Source organism: Chlorocebus sabaeus, chromosome 24, assembly GCF_047675955.1.
Source record: "Chlorocebus sabaeus isolate Y175 chromosome 24, mChlSab1.0.hap1, whole genome shotgun sequence".
NCBI classification, from domain to species: Eukaryota; Metazoa; Chordata; class Mammalia; order Primates; family Cercopithecidae; genus Chlorocebus; species Chlorocebus sabaeus.
The window spans coordinates 81549991-81567606 of record NC_132927.1 but is presented as its reverse complement, the minus strand read 5'-3'; the positions used below and the strand labels follow the sequence as shown (position 1 = coordinate 81567606).

Sequence of the window (17616 nt, the reverse complement as noted above, 5' to 3'; positions counted from 1 at the left end):
GGCTGAGGCCCAAGTAAGGTCGTCAGGGCTCTTGATGACGTGGGCCTGGAGAGGCTGGGGTGGCCGGGAGGCCCCTTGGGGAGTGACCAGCTCGGTGTCTTCCCAGGCCTTGGCCCATGAGGCGGGAGAGCTGGGGTCTGGAGGACCTGTTCACCCTTTATTGTGGAAAACATTGAGCCTGTGCCGAAGCACAGGGACCGGCATCACAGACGTTGCATACCAGCACCAGCAGCTGCAGTGCCCCTGGCCCCTGGTCTCCCATTGTCTTACCTAAAGTGAGGCTTAGCCGGCAGGTCTCAGGACCTGTGCCTGTCTTGGGGGCCTGAGGGGAGGGTTGTTTTAAGGTGGGGACGGTAGCAGTGTTTGGCACTTCTGGGAGCAAGTCACAGCACAGGAAAGGGGAGGGCAACTGAGCGCCATGCCTGTGCTGGTGAGGGCTGGACACGGTGCCCAGCTGTGTGCAGGTGTTGGAGCAGGGCTGTGGGTGGGTGGGCACAGGTGTGGGATACGGGACTCACCCCCTGGCAGCAGTCATGCCTTCTCTGTGGAGCCCGTGGTCTCGGCAGCCCTCCCTGCAGGACGCCCCGCCCCTAACTGGGCCCCCCAGCCCTCTGCGTTTAGGGTGGGAGCAGGAGCGCAGGCTTGGTGGCGGGAGGGATAGGCCTTTCGGGGCCCTGAGCTTTCTGTAGCAGTCTGGCCAGGGGCCCTGCCCTCGGAGTGCTGCTGCCGCCTGCTGTGCCCTGGCCTTGCAGCAGCCGCAGACTTCTGCCCCGTCCCCGTTGTTCCTGGAGGCCACCTGGCTGGGCTGGTGTCTCTGGCCTGTGCTGACTATGCCGCCTCCCCAAGAGGAGCTGCTGATCGAGCGGGTGTCGCATGCTGGCATGATCAACCCGGAGGACCGCTGGAAGAGCCTGCACTTCAGCGGCCACGTGGCGCACCTGGAGCTGCAGATCCGTGTGCGCTGTGACGAGAACTACTACAGCGCCACCTGCAACAAGTTCTGCCGACCCCGCAACGACTTTTTTGGCCACTACACCTGCGACCAGTATGGCAACAAGGCCTGCATGGATGGCTGGATGGGGAAGGAGTGCAAGGAAGGTGAGGGGGCTGCCGGGCCACGTGGAGGGCAGGGAGGGCCTCGGGCAGGGCCCTGGGCACGCGCTTTGCCACCAGGCTGGCTGCAGCTGTGCCTCTCGCTCCTCTCTGTTCGCAGCTGTGTGTAAACAAGGGTGTAATTTGCTCCACGGGGGATGCACCGTGCCTGGGGAGTGCAGGTGAGTGTGCCGCCGGCCCACCTTTGCCCTCGCACCCTTTGCCCTCACATCCTCGCTGGCACACTCGGCCTTGCTCTCAGGAGTCACCCGGCGCTGGCTGGAGGTCGGGTGCGCAGCCTGTGAGAGCCAGGCCGTGTGCTCGGGATGCTCCTTAGTGCAGTACGTGCATGTCTGAGCGTGGGATATGTCTGATGGCGGCAGCCCTGTGAGGATGGTGAGGAGAGATTGGGGAGGCTGGATAGACAGTCACATCACCAAGCGGCAGAGACCTGGAGGCTGCAGGCCACCCGAAGATGGGGCACGGGCAGAGGACACAGTAACCCTGTCCATGTGGAGGGGGTGGGTGGCAAGCGGCCGACAAGTGAGACCAGCAGGCGAGGGGTGGCAGAGCAGACTGGTGGTGGGAGATGAGGCCTGCAGGACCAGGGAGAGAGGAAGGGGCTGCTGGCAGGTTTGTAGCTGGGCAAGGTGGGTGGGAAGGCTGTGGTAGCTGTTGAGTGGGGAAGCACCAGACGGGAGGCTGTGAGAGGCAGGCTGTGAGGAGGAGGCTGCTGTGGGGCATGTGGGGGTTCGGGGGGAGGGGCCAGCGGAAGGTGGAGAGGGGCACAGGTCCTGCAGGCATCCTGGGTTGGAGCCCAGGGGTTTGTGGATAGATTTGATCAAGGAGGAAGAGTCTGGGGTCAGGAAGAACCCCGAGCCGCTGCATAGTGGAGCCATCACGACTGAAGGAGGACTGCCACAGAGGAGCAGGCAGGGCAGAGGTTAGGTGGATATGGAGAGGCGATGCCTGCCCTGTCCCGGAGATACCCAGAAAGCTCGTGGGAGAGGCCTGGCCTCAGCCCCGCGGGGCCTGTGGGGGGCCTGTGGCATTCAGGCAGTGTTGAAAGCCCAGACAGCAAAGGGGGAAAGACGGAGAGGAGAGAGGCCAAGAAGCGAGTCCCAGCTGCCGCAGGTCAGGGCAGGTGGATGAGGAGCCAGCAAGGGCCTCCACGAGGGAGTGGCTGGGGCCCTGCAGCCAAGTCCAGACAGTGGAGGCCTCTGGACCCGGACCAGGGTGTGGGGGAATCCAGCCGGGGGACTGGCAGCTTTGCCCTAGAGTGGAGCAGAGAAGTCGCAGGGGGGAACCAGAGGGGCTGGGGCCCAGGGTCTGGGGTAGGCATGGGCTTCGAGCTGTGGTGCTTACTGTACGTGAGCAAGCTGGGGAGCCCGAGAGAGGGGCGCAAGTGGGTGGAGAGACAGCAGGTGGAGGTGAGTACCACCGTCCAGCCAGCCTTGGATTTCAGGGGTCCCGGAACCTCCCTCTGAGGAGTGGGTTTGCCTCCGTGGGACAAGGACCCTGGGGCACAGTGAGGCTGAATGATTTCCCCAGGATCACACAGCATGGCGTTTTGGAGAGGAGTGGGGGTTTGGGAACCAGCTGAGTTGGGAGCCAAGGTGGGGAGGTGGGTGACCCTTCCACAGGTCCCATGGCTGAGTGGCCTGGAGGGCTGTGAGAAGCTTTCTTGGCCGGTCCCAGAGCAGGGAGGCAAGGAGGGCTGGGGTCGCCCACCTGGTCACTTGCACACGCAGGGATTCCCGGCAGGTTGAGTCTCAGAAAGTGCAACAGGGTGGGCCTGGTCTGGGCAGATGTAGATGTAGGCCCACGGGATTCGGCCCTGCTCACCCTCGCCTGGCCCAGCGTGCATCACACAACCTGGATGGCAGTGCCACCCTCCCTGGATGGCTGCTGGCTGGCAGCCGCAATGTCCTACCAAGGCTGGAGGAAGGCGGTAGGGAAGCTGGCCATCCCTGCCCTTTCCCCGCAGGAAGATGAGGAGACGGAGTCCGGGGGGCCTGGTGGGTGGGGGCAGTAGGTGAGCCCCGCCTGCCCCTCTTGCTGGCCCTGTGGGGGAGGCCCAGCTGTTGCTGACAGCCTCGGCTCAGGTTCCAGTGCAGGACACCCCCCCCCGCCACCGGATGCTGCGGAGATGGCCATGCCTTCCTGCTGCCGCCTCTCCAGGGCCCTGGGGCTGCTGGCTGGGGAAACTAGGAGGTGGGGGCCTGGCGTGGGCTGCCCCGCCCAGGGTTGAGAGCACGCCCTTGGGACCCACGAGGTCTGGGCTCTGAGCCCGGCTGTGGCGCTCCCTGGCGGATGACCCAAGGTGTGTCACAGCCCCACCCTGAGCCTGGGTCTCTATGTCCATGGAGGAGGAATTCCAGGCAGGACGCGAGGCCACCCGCATGGGCCACTGTGCGTGCTGGGCTGTTACCATGCTGGGCTGGATGCTGGAGACACGTTCTCCCCAGCCTCAGTTTCCCCATTTTTGGCAGCTGAACTGGGCTGATAGGCCTTCGGTGCTGGCTGTGTGGCTTGAGGGCGGCTCAGGAAGGGCCGTGGTTCTTTCCTTTTACGAAAATAAAGTGTTGCGGGTGCCGGTGTGGAAGTGACGTGGCCTGGACGACATTCCCATCCTGCAGGACCGGAGAGTTCTAGGAAGGGCCCCCCGGGAGTCCCGGCAGGGCCTGGATGGCAGCCCGCTGGGCCTTGGGGTGTCGTCATTGCAGGCTCTCTCCCCTGACGGAGGCACCCTTGAGTCAGGCCAAGTTCTCCCCTGGCCACCTGCCCTCTTCTGGAGGACTCCCAAGACGGGACGTTGGCCGATAGCCTGGAGCAGGGTGAGGCCTGGGGGTTGTGGCCGGGGGGCCACGAGGCCTCTCGTTTCCAGGGTGCAGGTGGAGCTCCTGCAGGGTCAGGAACTGCCCTGAGCGGGGCCAGCCCAGGCTAGCCTGTGGGCCTCAGTAGCCCCATCTATGAGATGGGTACCTTGTGGGACTTGACTGGGAGCGAGCGAAATGACTGTCTTTGAGGTGGGGGTGAGGGTATGTGCTGTGCCCAGGGCCACATGGCCGAGGCAGGGCCAGGAGTGCTCCCCTGCTGCCCGCTGGCCTGCCCAGCCCCTGGTGCCACCCGGCCCTTGCAGCACGTGGTGAGTCTGAGCCGGCATTCTCATCCCCGGGCTCCCGGCAGGGCCTTCCTTTCCTGGCGCCTGCTCTCGGGGCCTAGCTCACGGGTGAGTCCCAAAATAGCTCAGGGAGGAGTGACGGGACAGCTGGGGCTGACCGTCGGCAGCCAGCGGCCGGGAATGCCCGTGACAGTGGGGCTGGCCTGCGAGGCCGCAACCCCTGCCCGGCTCGGGCTGCTCCAGTTCAAAGGCCTGAGGCGCCGGTCCTGGGTGTGGCTTGGGTGACTGTGCCTGGCTTCTCTGCCACCCTTTCAGGTGCCACAGCTCACTGGGTCTTGCGCCCCTCCGCCTTCCCCCAGGTGCAGCTACGGCTGGCAAGGGAGGTTCTGCGATGAGTGTGTCCCATACCCCGGCTGTGTGCACGGCAGCTGCGTGGAGCCCTGGCAGTGCAACTGTGAGACCAACTGGGGCGGCCTGCTCTGCGACAAAGGTAGTGGTGGGGGGTGGCGGGCCTGATGCTCTACCTTCGAAGGGTGGGTTGTCGGGGAGTGGGGGGCCTGCTTTTCCCCTGAGCATCCCACCCCTGCCCCCAGACCTGAACTACTGTGGCAGCCACCACCCGTGCACCAACGGAGGCACGTGCATCAACGCTGAGCCCGACCAGTACCGCTGCACCTGCCCCGATGGCTACTCAGGCAGGAACTGTGAGAAGGGTACGTGGGGGGCCTGCTGCCCAGGTTCTGGCCAGGCAGGGACTGGTTCCCTTGGGAGCTGGTCAGGCCCCATCCCTCTGGCCTCTTGTGTGGTGGGCCCCTGACCCCCAGCTTCGGAACCTGTGGGCTTGGGGAGGCGTGCCTGTGGCAAGCTGGGGGCCTCGCTGCCAGCTCTGCCCCTCCCTGTGGTTCTGCAGCTGAGCATGCCTGCACCTCCAACCCATGTGCCAACGGGGGCTCTTGCCATGAGGTGCCGTCCGGCTTCGAATGCCACTGCCCATCGGGCTGGAGCGGGCCCACCTGTGCCCTTGGTGAGTGTCTGCACGTGAGTGGGGGACTCCCGCCTGGCATCAATGGGGGTCTGGGAGTGGGGCAACTCGCTGGGGATGGGGTGCAGTGGTCAAGTCCACACGTGTGGCTGCGGCTGGCTTGGCGAGGACAAGGGGCAGGAAGACCCAGGCTTGCGGCCCCACCTTATCCCCACCATGGGGACCTTATCCCCACGGCTCACACTGCCAGGGCCCCACCTTTCTCCATCCTCTGCAGACATCGATGAGTGTGCCTCAAACCCGTGTGCGGCCGGTGGTACCTGTGTGGACCAGGTGGACGGCTTCGAGTGCATCTGCCCCGAGCAGTGGGTGGGGGCTACCTGCCAGCTGGGTAAGGGTTCCGAGTGTGTGCACAGGAACGTGGGCCACGCATGCAGGCTGCTGGGGCTGCTGCTGGAGCTGCTGGGCTGCGGGCGCAGGTGCCGGTGCTGCAGGGCAGGCAGGGCCCGAGCCCCACAGCTCCCCCTTGTCTCTTTCACAGACGCCAATGAGTGTGAAGGGAAGCCGTGCCTTAACGCTTTTTCTTGCAAAAACCTGATTGGCGGCTATTACTGTGATTGCATCCCGGGCTGGAAGGGCATCAACTGCCACATCAGTCAGTATGGGGGGTGGGTGCCGGCGGGTGGGCCGAGGCACATGGGACCCCGCCTCTGACCCTGCTCCTCTGCCCCCAGACGTCAACGACTGTCGTGGGCAGTGTCAGCACGGGGGCACCTGCAAGGTGAGGCGGGGCCGGGAGGGGGTGTGGCGTGGGTGCTGCGGGGCCGTCAGGGCACCTGCGGGAGGCTCACCTGGCTGGCCCGCCCAGGACCTGGTGAACGGGTACCAGTGCGTGTGCCCACGGGGCTTCGGAGGCCGGCACTGCGAGCTGGAACGAGACGAGTGTGCCAGCAGCCCCTGCCACAGCGGCGGCCTCTGTGAGGACCTGGCCGACGGCTTCCGCTGCCACTGCCCCCAGGGCTTCTCCGGGCCTCTCTGTGAGGTGAGGTCTGCCTGGCCACCCTGCCCCACCTGCTGCTTTAGGAGCTGTAGGGCAGGCCTCGGCCCCGACCATGGGGCCTGAGTGACCCGGGAGTGCCGCACGGGGAGTTGTCCCCATGGCATCCCAGGCTCAGCCCTCCCCTGGGTGCCGGGTGGGCAGGTGGGGCTGTCACAGGTCACCAGGCTTAGCCCCTTGTGGCCCTCGCTTGTGATGGGTCTCCTGGTGGCCTGGGCTAGGAACCCCCGGGCTGCTGCCTGCCCAGGCCCATCTGTCCAACTGTGCGCTCCCTCGGGACTGGAGGGCAGGGGGCTCTGGTGGGCAGAGTATGTGGAGTAGGGTGGATGCCTGATGGTGGACGGGCATACACCTGTCATGGGTGAGTCCTGGGTCGGAGTGGGCGTCTCTCTCGGGGCTGATGCTCTCGCCTCCCTCTGACCATCTTTTGGTGCTGGACCCCCTCCGCCAACCTCCCCTTTCCCCGTGCCTCTAAAATAACCTGCCTCCCTACCACCCCTGCCCCACCTCCCCCACCCCTGCCTCCCTGTTACCTGCCTCCCTACCACCCCTGCCCCACCTCCCCCAACCCTGCCTCCCCGTTACCTGCCTCCCTACCACCCCTGCCCCACCTCCCCCACCCCTGCCTCCCTACCACCCCTGCCCCACCTCCCCCACCCCTGCCTCCCTACCACCCCTGCCCCACCTCCCCCACCCCTGCCTCCCTACCACCCCTGCCCCACCTCCCCCACCCCTGCCTCCCTACCACCCCTGCCCCACCTCCCCCACCCCTGCCTCCCTACCACCCCTGCCCCACCTCCCCCACCCCTGCCTCCCTACCACCCCTGCCCCACCTCCGCCACCCCTGCCTCCCTGTTACCTGCCTCCCTACCACCCCTGCCCCACCTCCCCCAACCCTGCCTCCGTTACCTGCCTCCCTGTTACCTGCCTTCCTACCACCCCCTACCCTACCTCCCCCACCCCTTACCTCCCCTTTTTCCCTGCCTCCCCCCACCCACCTCCCTACCACCGTCGGCCGCCCTCGATCCTGCCCTGGTCTTGGTGCAGAGGGTGGGGCCTCCAGTGCAGGGGATGGGACTCCTGTCCAGAGGGCTTCTAAGAGCCCAGGGCAGGGGTCTGACCTCAGAACCTGCAAGCATGGCAGTGGCTGGCCCTGGAAAAGACCCACAGTCTCTGAGGGTGGCCAGGCAGTGTGTGAGGTACTCAGGAGCTGTCCTTCCTGCCAGCAGCAGGGGCCAAGGCCACATCCCTCCCGAGGGACGCTGAGGAAGCTGGGCTGCAGCGGAGGTGGGGGTAGGGGCCCACAGGTATCTGCGTTCAGCTGACAAGGCCTGGGCAGTCTCAGGTGGGCAGGGGTCTTGGACTCTGGCTGGCACTGCCAGGCCCAGGGCAGAGGGGCCTGGGGGTTCCCAGGGATCTGCCTTCATGTGGACAGAGGCCTGGCCTGGGCTCTCACAGGCACCCCCGACCCTGCAGGTGGATGTCGACCTTTGTGAGCCGAGCCCCTGCCGGAACGGCGCTCGCTGCTATAACCTAGAGAGTGACTATTACTGCGCCTGCCCTGATGACTTTGGTGGCAAGAACTGCTCCGTGCCCCGCGAGCCATGCCCTGGCGGGGCCTGCAGAGGTGCTGGGTGCGGCGTGGGGTGGTGGGGGAGATGGTGGGCAAGGGCGGGCCTGACTCCTGACCATACTGCCTGCCATAGTGATCGACGGCTGCGGGGCGGATGCAGGGCCTGGGGCGCCTGGCGCAGCAGCCTCTGGCGTGTGTGGCCCCCATGGACACTGCGTCAGCCAGCCAGGGGGCAACTTTTCCTGCGTCTGTGACAGTGGCTTTACTGGCACCTACTGCCATGAGAGTGAGTGGCCGTGAACAGCGGGCTGGCGGTGGGGCTGGGCTGGCCTGAGGCCCTGGCTCACCCTGCTTGCTTCTGCAGACATTGATGACTGCCTGGGCCAGCCCTGCCGCAATGGGGGCACGTGCATCGACGAGGTGGACGCCTTCCGCTGCTTCTGCCCCAGCGGCTGGGAGGGCGAGCTCTGCGACACCAGTGAGTGTTCCAGCGCCCGCCCACGCGGCCTGTGCCTCCACCCCTGTGGGCCCCTCATCACCCTGAGGTGGGCTACTGTCTGGGTGCCGCAGGCCCAGTACCCGGAAGGGCCTGGCCAGAGGGTGCTGCCACCACGGGGTGGAATCTCAGGCTGCCCCCACGCCTGGGGCCGGCTCCCTGCCACGATGCTCCTTCCCTGCCCCTCTCTGTCCTCCCTTGGCCCAGCTCCAGGGCTTCTTCCCCCGGGAAGCCCTCCCTGAGCGCCGGTGACCCCCCGCCTGCTGACCGGCGTCCTCGCCCCCAGATCCCAACGACTGCCTTCCCGATCCCTGCCACAGCCGCGGCCGCTGCTACGACCTGGTCAACGACTTCTACTGTGCGTGCGACGACGGCTGGAAAGGCAAGACCTGCCACTCACGTGAGTGCCCGCAGGCCCCGGCCGCCGACCCTGGCCCTGGCGGTCTGGGGCCCGCCTGCTGAGCGGCCCATGTGCCCACAGGCGAGTTCCAGTGCGACACGTACACCTGCAGCAACGGTGGGACCTGCTATGACAGCGGGGACACCTTCCGCTGTGCCTGCCCCCCCGGCTGGAAGGGCAGCACCTGCGCCGTTGGTGAGGAGCCCCCGACGCCCCTGTGACCACCGGGCATGGGCCCTCCCCAGCGCCGCTCCCTCGGCCGTGGTGGGCGGAGGGGTCTTTTTTGAGGGCCGCACCTGCCCCTCGCCCCGGGTCTGTCTGCCCTGTCTGGGTTGGGGACGTGGTATGGAGACCCAGGGCCTGTGCAGGACCAGGTGAGAAGCTCCCTCCTCCTCTCCTTACAGCCAAGAACAGCAGCTGCCTGCCCAACCCCTGTGTGAACGGGGGCACCTGCGTGGGCAGCGGCGCCTCCTTCTCCTGTATCTGCCGGGACGGCTGGGAGGGCCGCACTTGCACGCACAGTGAGCATGGGAGGGACATCCACAGACGACATCCCTGTCCCCGACTCTCCCCCTATCCCCTTCTGCCAGCCCCTCCCCTGGCTGCCCCTGCCCCCAGCAAAAGGCACCCTCCTTGATGCCCTCCCCAGCCCCACAGCCTGATCACGCCGAGCCAGCCTGGACCGTGCCTGGCACGCTTAGGGGGTGGGTACTGATCCCCTGCCTTCTCCTTCTTCTCCCAAACCAGATACCAACGACTGCAACCCTCTGCCTTGGTGAGTGGCACCCGGGGGCCGCAGCAGGGGTGGGTGGGACTTGGCATACCGCGGGGGGCTGCCTGATGCCCACCCTCTGCTCTGCAGCTACAACGGTGGCATCTGTGTTGACGGCGTCAACTGGTTCCGCTGCGAGTGTGCGGCTGGCTTCGCGGGACCCGACTGCCGCATCAGTGAGTGGCCTGGGATGACAGACAGCCCCAGCCCGGGAGCCCTTCCAGCCCAGCCGAGGTGTCAGGAGTCTGGGGACATCAACGTCCACATCCCTTGAAGGGCAGTGTGGCCACAGCCACTTCCTGCCTCTCTCTGAGCCTCAGTTTCCCCACATGACTGTGCCCTGTGGGGTTCCTGCGGTGTACCCTGCCAAGTGACTGGGGGGGGTGCCAGCCCGGGGGACCAGACCAAGGCCAAGGGAGCTGTGGGGGTTGGAGCATGCAGCTTGACATGGGCTCCTCTGTGGCTGCAGGGCTGTTGTCCCTGGGTGTCGGCCCAGGTGTCTGTCCAGCACCCCTTGGCTGGTCCAACGCAGCAGGTGGGGCTAACCCAGGATGGGACAGGCCCACTGCAGAAGCAGATGGAGGAGGGTGCTATTGGGCCAGGGTCAGGCTGGGCTCAGGAAGGCCTCGGGCAGGCGGCAGCTTGAGTGCTGGGGCAGGTGGGACCTGCAGAGCTGGCAAGGCCTGTGTGCTGGCCTAGGGGCTGCTTCTCATCGGCCTGGGGCTTTCGCCCGTGTGCCACTGGCTCCCCGCTGCCCTAGGCCATGCCGGTCCTGTGGTGGCCATTCACCGTGCTCAGCAGCAGCCGCTCTCCCCGCAGACATTGACGAATGCCAGTCCTCGCCCTGCGCCTACGGGGCCACGTGTGTGGATGAGATCAACGGGTATCGCTGTAGCTGCCCCCCTGGCCGAGCTGGCCCCCGGTGCCAGGAAGGTAGGCCCCGTGTGATTGCCCTGGCCTGGGGCGGGTTGGGGGCCATGGGTGAGACCCAGCCCCGAGGGCCAAATGCACACTGCTGACCCTCGAGCCCCTTCTCCCCACAGTGATCGGGTTCGGGAGGTCCTGCTGGTCCCGGGGCACTCCGTTCCCGCACGGAAGCTCCTGGGTGGAAGACTGCAACAGCTGCCGCTGCCTAGATGGCCGCCGTGACTGCAGCAAGGTGCGGGCTGCCCGTGAGCCTCCCTGCCCTCCCCGAGGCTGGTGCACGCTGACCCTGACCACTCTGTGAGATCAGGAGGCGGGTGCTGGGGTCAGGATGGGCTGAGAGCAGTCTGCCCCCACTTGAGGGACACCCAGGGAGGAGGGAGCTCAGCCAGGCCCCATGCTTCAATGCACAGTTGGGAAAACTGAGGCCTGGTCTGGGTCCTGCCTTGCTCCGCCTGCCCTTTTTGGTGTTGAGCTCGGCCTGCCTCCCTGGGAGCCCTGGGTGGGGCGTGGGCTGGGACTCACAGACCTGGGCGGTGTCCCTCCCTGGCATGGGGTCTGTGCCTGCCTGTGGGTCCTCATCTGTGTGCCTGCATCTGACCCGCCTGTGCGTAACTGCCCAGGTGTGGTGCGGGTGGAAGCCTTGTCTGCTGGTCGGCCAGCCCGAGGCCCTGAGCGCCCAGTGCCCGCCGGGGCAAAGGTGCCTGGAGAAGGCCCCAGGCCAGTGTCTGCGACCACCCTGTGAGGACTGGGGGGAGTGCGGCACAGAAGAGCCACCGAGCACCCCCTGCCTGCCGCGCTCCGGCCACCTGGACAATAACTGCGCCCGCCTCACCTTGCGTTTCAACCGTGACCATGTGCCCCAGGTGAGGGGCCTGGTGGCATCTGAGCTTGCAGAGGCCACACGCCGGCATCTGCTTGTGGCATGGCCAAAGCCTAGCCCCGTGGGGCAGGGAGGCCCTGGTTGGCTGAGCAGAGTCACTCTTGGTCACAGAGAGTGGCCCTGTGGGGTGAGATGAGAGGGGCATTGGGCCTGGTGCTGGGTGTGGGTGGCAGAGGAGGCCGGGAGAGCAGCCAGCTGGGGGTACCTGTTTGTCCAGCTATCCTGAGGGCCTGCACTGATGGCGCCATGGCTGCCTCACCCCAGCTCTTGGGCTGCAGCTCTGTGGGCAGTTTTGTCCTAGCCAAGGACCCAGCTTTGTCTGCTGTGTGCTTGGAGCTGGGCCCCCGTCTCCCAGGAGGACTCAGAACTGGAGGAGACCCACTGTACCCCGCCCCTGCCTCTCCTCCCCCCACTGCCCTGCAGGTGGAGCTGGCTCTGCCATGAGGGCAGGCGAGTGGGCACTGTCACTCCTGCCTCCTGGTATAGGGCACAGCCGGGTGGGAAGCTGCCCCCACTAGACCCTGGGCATCCCTGCTCTGCTCTCCTGGGCGGGCTATAGGATGTGTCCCGCGTGTACCCAGTGTCAGTCCAGGGACGTAGCTGTCAGGTTCACGGCCCTGCCCTGCCCATGCACTGCCTGTCTCTGCCCAGGGCACCACGGTGGGCGCCATTTGCTCTGGGATCCGCTCCCTGCCAGCTACGAGGGCTGTGGCACGGGACCGCCTGCTGGTGTTGCTCTGCGACCGGGCGTCCTCCGGGGCCAGTGCCGTGGAGGTGGCCATGGTGAGTGTCAGTGGGGAGCAGCACGTGGGTGGGCCCTGGGTCCAGTCCTGTGCAGGTCCTGGCTGTGCTGGGCAGAGGCTCTGGCGAGGCTAGTCATGGTGCGGAGGGACTGCAGGCAGGCATGTCTCCCCAGGCTGGGGCTGCGGCCCCTCACTGCCCATGCTGCAGGCTCATGGAACTACTCCCTGGGCCTGGCCAGCACTGGGGACATGCAGGGCTGTGGTGTGGAGCCCACTTCCCCTGCAGCTGCATCCTCGCCTGGTCCCCTGCTCTGTCTTTGCCTCTGTGTCCCCACGTCACAGGCAGCAGGAGAGTCCGTGGGCTCAGTCTGCCCTGGGAGGCCTGCTTTGGGACTGGCACCTGCCCTGGCCTTGGGGGGTGTCAGATGTGAGTGGATACCAAGGGAGTCGGGTGAGACTGGGGTGGGGATGTGCCTGGAGAGGGGAGGGAATGTTCTGGAACATGATGAGTGTGTGTGCAGAGCAGTGGGTGTGGCCATGGCACAGCGTGGCAGGTGGAGGCCGTGGCCAGGCACAGGAGGGATGTGCAGTGTTTTGGTGCCCTGAGGCTGCAGATGGGGTGGGGGACATGGGTGGGTGCTGCTGGGTGATGGAAGGGCAGTAGGGCAGGGGGAAGATGTGAGAAGTATGCCAGCATGGGCATGGTGCCATCAGGGACGTGGTGGAGGCAGGGGCACAGCCCCGGGTTGCTGTGGCCTCCTGAAGGCACTAGGTTTGTGGTGCCCTTGGGGCGTGGCCCATAGGTGGGGGTGAGGGCTGGGAGCTGACGAGAAGGGATGGCCATCTCGGAGCAGGCGTCAGTGAATGGGGCCACACCCCCCACCGACCCACTGCCTGGTGGTAAGGTCCCCACTGCAGGACTCCAGGCTCTCCTGTGTGCCCGGACGGGGCCACCCTCCACCCCTCCACTTCCCCCCGCCACTACTGCCTGGTGGTGAGGCCCCCACCGCAGGACCCCGGGCTCTCCTGTGCTTCCAAATGGGGCCACCCTCCACCCCTCCAGTCCTCCCCCTGCCACTCCCTGCTCCCTGCCTATTGGTGAGGTCCCCACTGCAGGACCCCGGGCTCTCCTGTGTGCCCACCATGCTCCAGCGTGGCCAGAGCCTCAGTATTGGGGGCAGGCTCCTGGGAGCCTGGGGCCCTCGGGCCATCCCCCCAACGCCTTTCTTTGCCACAGTCCTTCAGCCCTGCGAGGGACCTGCCTGACAGCAGCTTGATCCAGGGCGCGGCCCATGCCATCGTGGCCGCCATCACCCAGCGGGGGAACGGCTCACTGCTCCTGGCTGTCACCGAGGTCAAGGTGGAGACAGTCGTTATGGGTGGCTCTTCCACAGGTAAGCACGGGAGGTGGGCCCCTGGGAAGGTGCCAGGCGGGCAACTCAGGCATTGGCATAGAGCCGGCCGATCCTGCCAGCCACCAGGAACACAGAAGTCCCTGGCACCTGCTGCCCCAACTGCCCAGCCCCACAACCCAACCTTCCTAGCCCCCGTCCTGGGACCCTCCCCACAAGCCAGGAACCAGCGGGTGGGGCCTGGCCGCCTGGCCAGCAGGGCCCTCCCAGGCCTGGATGTGTGTGGCTAGTGCCTTGCAGGCACCCAGGCCTTAGTGCCTACTGGCTCTTCTCCCCGGTCCCCAGGTCTGCTGGTGCCCGTGCTGTGTGGTGCCTTCAGCGTGCTGTGGCTGGCGTGCGTGGTCCTGTGCGTGTGGTGGACACGCAAGCGCAGGAAAGAGCGGGAGAGGAGCCGGCTGCCGCGGGAGGAGAGCACCAACAACCAGTGGGCCCCGCTCAACCCCATCCGCAACCCCATCGAACGGCCGGGGGGCGGCCCGTGGGGCGGCGGGGGCCACAAGGACGTGCTCTACCAGTGCAAGAACTTCACGCCGCCGCCGCGCAGGGCAGACGAGGCGCTGCCCGGGCCTGCCGGCCACGTGGGCGTCAGGGAGGACGAGGAGGACGAGGATCTAGGCCGCGGTGAGGAGGACTCCCTGGAGGCGGAGAAGTTCCTCTCGCACAAATTCACCAAAGATCCTGGCCGCTCGCCGGGGAGGCCGGCCCACTGGGCCTCGGGCCCCAAAGTGGACAACCGCGCGGTCAGGAGCATCAATGAGGCCCGCTACACTGGCAAGGAGTAGGGGCGGCCGCCAGCTGGACCGGGACCCAGGGCCCTCGGTGGGAGCCATGCCGTCTGCTGGACCTGGAGGCCAAGGCCATGTGCATAGTTTCTTTATTTTGTGTAAAAAAACCACCAAAAACAAAAAACAAATGTTTATTTTCTACGTTTCTTTAACCTTGTATAAATTATTCAGTAACTGTCAGGCCGAAAACAATGGAGTATTCTCGGATAGTTGCTATTTTTGTAAAGTTTCCGTGCGTGGCACTCGCTGTACGGCAGGAGAGAGCAAAGGGTGTCTGCGTCCTCACCAAATCGTAGCGTTTGTTACCAGAGGTTGTGCACTGTTTACAGAATCTTCCTTTTATTCCTCACTCGGGTTTCTCTGTGGCTCCAGGCCAAAGTGCCGGTGAGACCCATGGCTGTGTTGGTGTGGCCCATGGCTGTCGGTGGGACCCGTGGCTGATGGTGTGGCCTGTGGCTGTCGGTGGGACTCGTGGCTGTCAGTGGGACCCGTGGCTGTTGGTGGGACCTACGGTGGTCGGTGGGACCCTGGTTATTGATGCGGCCCCGGCCGCCGGCACGGCCCGTGGCTGTTGGCACACCTGTGGTTGTTAGTGGGGCCTGAGGTCATCGGCGTGGCCTGAGGCCGGCAGGTCGACCTCGAGCTTGCTGGCCAGTCCGCCCCGCCTGCCGTCTGTGCTTCCTCCTGCCCAGAACGCCCGCTCCAGCGATCTCTCCACTGTGCTTTCAGAAGTGCCCTTCCTGCTGCGCAGTTCTCCCCTCCTGGGACGGCGGCAGTATTGAAGCTTGTGACAAGTGCCTTCACACAGACCCCTCGCAACTGTCCACGCGTGCCGTGGCACCAGGCGCTGCCCACCTGCCGGCCCCGGCCGCCCCTCCTCGTGAAAGTGCATTTTTGTAAATGTGTACATATTAAAGGAAGCACTCTGTATATTTGATTTAATAACGTCAACATTCCAGCCTCCCTTGTTCTTTGGGTGCTGTTCCTTTTGCATTTAGAGTCAGACTGGGGGAGAACCGCGCCGGCAGAGAGGCGTGAGGCAGTGGGGCATGTGCGGGGTGTTGGCCCACATGGCTGTGGTGGCTGCGGAGGGTGAGACGGTCCTGCTGAGTCAGGGCCTGCCAGGGCCTCGAACGCATTGCCAAGTTGGTGGATGCAGGTTTGGCCAAAACCATTCTGGGAATGGGGAGGGGGGTGTCTAGGTGCCTGGCACCTGACCCTGACTACAAACAGCTGAAAACAGTTTTATAAAATAGTATAAAATTGCTTACCCACGAATACCTATCAAAGTCTTAAAGAATTAACAGTTCAAAATTTTTATTCATTCATTTATTCCTTTGTTTTGCTTGTTCATTCAGAGGCAAGGTCAGCATTTGAGAGACTGGAGGCAGGAGAGAAGCAGCCCTTCCACCTGGCCCTGGAGCTGGTTTTGCCTCTCACTGCTTGAGCCAACTGGAACATGGCATGGTGGCCTCAGGGCTGGGCATGGAAGGCCGACTCCAAGGCTGACTCCGAGCCGTCTGTCAGTGACGTGCAAGTCTTTAACCTGCTGTGAGGGGCAGGAGGTCAACTGAGTCAAGGAGCAAAGCCAAGAACCAGATCTGTACAAAAAAGAAGAAAAAAGTCCTGCCAACAGCCTGGAAGTGAGGCTGCCTTGCAGAGGCAGAACAAATGAATAAATGAATGAATGAATAAAAATTTTGACCTGGTAATTCCTTAAGACCTGCTGGTTGCTGCAGAAGTGACTCTGGATGTTGAGCACTGCTGCTAGGGACTCCAGGAAGCTGTGCAAATGAGCTATGGTGTGCACTCCAGGGGCAGTCTCTCTCACTCCGGCTGGAGTCCTCCCATCAGCTCCACCACCGTATTGAGCCAGGTCTGCAGGGACACACAGAGGAGCTGGTAGGAGACCCTGCTTGCCATCGGCTGCTCACAAGCCCAAGGCTTGTGCCATCAGGGTGAGGGCAGGGGTTAAACCCGCCTCCTGCCTTGGCCCCAAGGAGTTGGCCAGGCAGTTCAGGCAGAAGGCCAGCCCCTGAGGAGTCATGTACACCATGACTCGTGTGGACATGAAGCCCATGTTCCCACCACCAGGTTGGCCAAAAAGACGGCAAGCTTTGCGTTTCCTTTTAAACGGCGTTTACCTAACTTGCAGTTCCCTAGGTTCCTGGTGGAACCAAATGCAAATCACCTTTGTCATAGACCTCTGTACGCCTCATGAATGATTTTTCAAGGTCAGTGAGTAGACCACAATCAAACCAAGCACACGGGAACCTGGCACCATGATTGAAATGCGTGCAGAGGCATCTGAGTATACTGGAATTCTCAGACATGGATTGTAAAAAGCTTGCTGTGCTCAAAGACAGCTTGGAAAAGCTGATAGGCCAAACAAACTTCAACCTAGCACCAAGTAGAACTTCTGGAAATGAAAAAAAAATACAATCTTTAAACACTCCAGAAGTAGTTTGGCAGCCACTCTTAGACACTGCTAAAGAGAGAATTTGTGAACTAGAAGATAAGTGAGAAGAAATGATCCAGGCTACCCGCCAGGACAAGAGATAGAAAATAACATCAGCAGCTGAGGAGGGGGCCCCAGGCAAGGGCCTGGCAGGGGCTGTCCTGAGACCCATGGGAGCCCATCAGGCATGGAGTGAGCAGTGAGTAGGTGTGGCAGGTATAGCAGGTGTCATGGGTGGGGCTGGGTTGCCTAGTTACTTCTGCAGGAAGTGTCCCACAGACCTGCACCTCCCTGGCTGTGCCAATGTGTTCCCCCAATTCTGGGGAAGCCCCTGTAACCTCGGGGAGATGCATCTGGCTTGGAATCTCACAGGACGTAGACTGGCCTCTGTGCCTGTGTAAGGGTGTGCGGCTGTTGGAGGGGTGGCACTCAGGGATCAGCATGCACCAAGTGTGCATGGGTTGAGCTGAGAGCCTCTGCCGTTGCCTGCATGTGTCCATGGTGGGCAGGCCTGCCACCCCAACCCCAAGCTTGTTGTCCAGTGTCCTGAGCCCACTGGGAGTTCATGGCCTCCCTCCACCCGATACTCAGTCATAAACCACCACTTGGGTGACCTTGCACCTAAGGCCTGGCTGGTGCCTGGCCATAGCCAGCCCATATGGATGGCAGCACCAAGAGGTCCAGGCCCGGCCAGCAAGCTTACTGCTTGCTGTCTCACGCCATGCCAGGGTGGATGATGGGGCTCTTCTTCATCTCAGTGCTACCACCCCCATGGTGTGGTCATAAGCCAGGCTGGGTTCTGGCCCAACCCCCTGGGGTGAGCCTGGCAGTCCACTCCTTCGGACCCTAGGCCACCTCCACGCCTCCCGAATGCCACTCACCTGCCTCACGGAGTCCACTATGCAGAGGCCAGGG

At 64.2% G+C, this 17616-nt stretch overlaps 1 protein-coding gene across 2 annotated transcripts in view; it reads left to right on the top strand.

The window, feature by feature from the left end:
• Positions 1 to 15206, top strand: part of JAG2 (jagged canonical Notch ligand 2) — a 31552-nt gene extending 16346 nt beyond the window's left edge. The window contains exons 4-26 of one of the 2 annotated variants that reach the window (XM_073011380.1): positions 847 to 1098; positions 1214 to 1274; positions 4576 to 4706; positions 4810 to 4929; positions 5127 to 5240; positions 5476 to 5589; positions 5740 to 5853; positions 5933 to 5979; positions 6067 to 6240; positions 7732 to 7882; positions 7962 to 8114; positions 8193 to 8306; positions 8611 to 8724; positions 8806 to 8919; positions 9129 to 9245; positions 9472 to 9499; positions 9587 to 9672; positions 10316 to 10429; positions 10540 to 10655; positions 11044 to 11286; positions 11955 to 12086; positions 13284 to 13440; positions 13744 to 15206. In XM_073011380.1, the coding sequence (XP_072867481.1) occupies positions 847 to 1098; positions 1214 to 1274; positions 4576 to 4706; positions 4810 to 4929; positions 5127 to 5240; positions 5476 to 5589; positions 5740 to 5853; positions 5933 to 5979; positions 6067 to 6240; positions 7732 to 7882; positions 7962 to 8114; positions 8193 to 8306; positions 8611 to 8724; positions 8806 to 8919; positions 9129 to 9245; positions 9472 to 9499; positions 9587 to 9672; positions 10316 to 10429; positions 10540 to 10655; positions 11044 to 11286; positions 11955 to 12086; positions 13284 to 13440; positions 13744 to 14240 (3263 nt within the window). In that variant the 3' untranslated portion in view covers positions 14241 to 15206. The remainder of the gene's footprint in view (positions 1 to 846; positions 1099 to 1213; positions 1275 to 4575; positions 4707 to 4809; positions 4930 to 5126; positions 5241 to 5475; positions 5590 to 5739; positions 5854 to 5932; positions 5980 to 6066; positions 6241 to 7731; positions 7883 to 7961; positions 8115 to 8192; positions 8307 to 8610; positions 8725 to 8805; positions 8920 to 9128; positions 9246 to 9471; positions 9500 to 9586; positions 9673 to 10315; positions 10430 to 10539; positions 10656 to 11043; positions 11287 to 11954; positions 12087 to 13283; positions 13441 to 13743) is intronic. The other variant, XM_073011381.1, reaches the window with a different exon arrangement.
• Positions 15207 to 17616: the final 2410 nt, after the last annotated feature.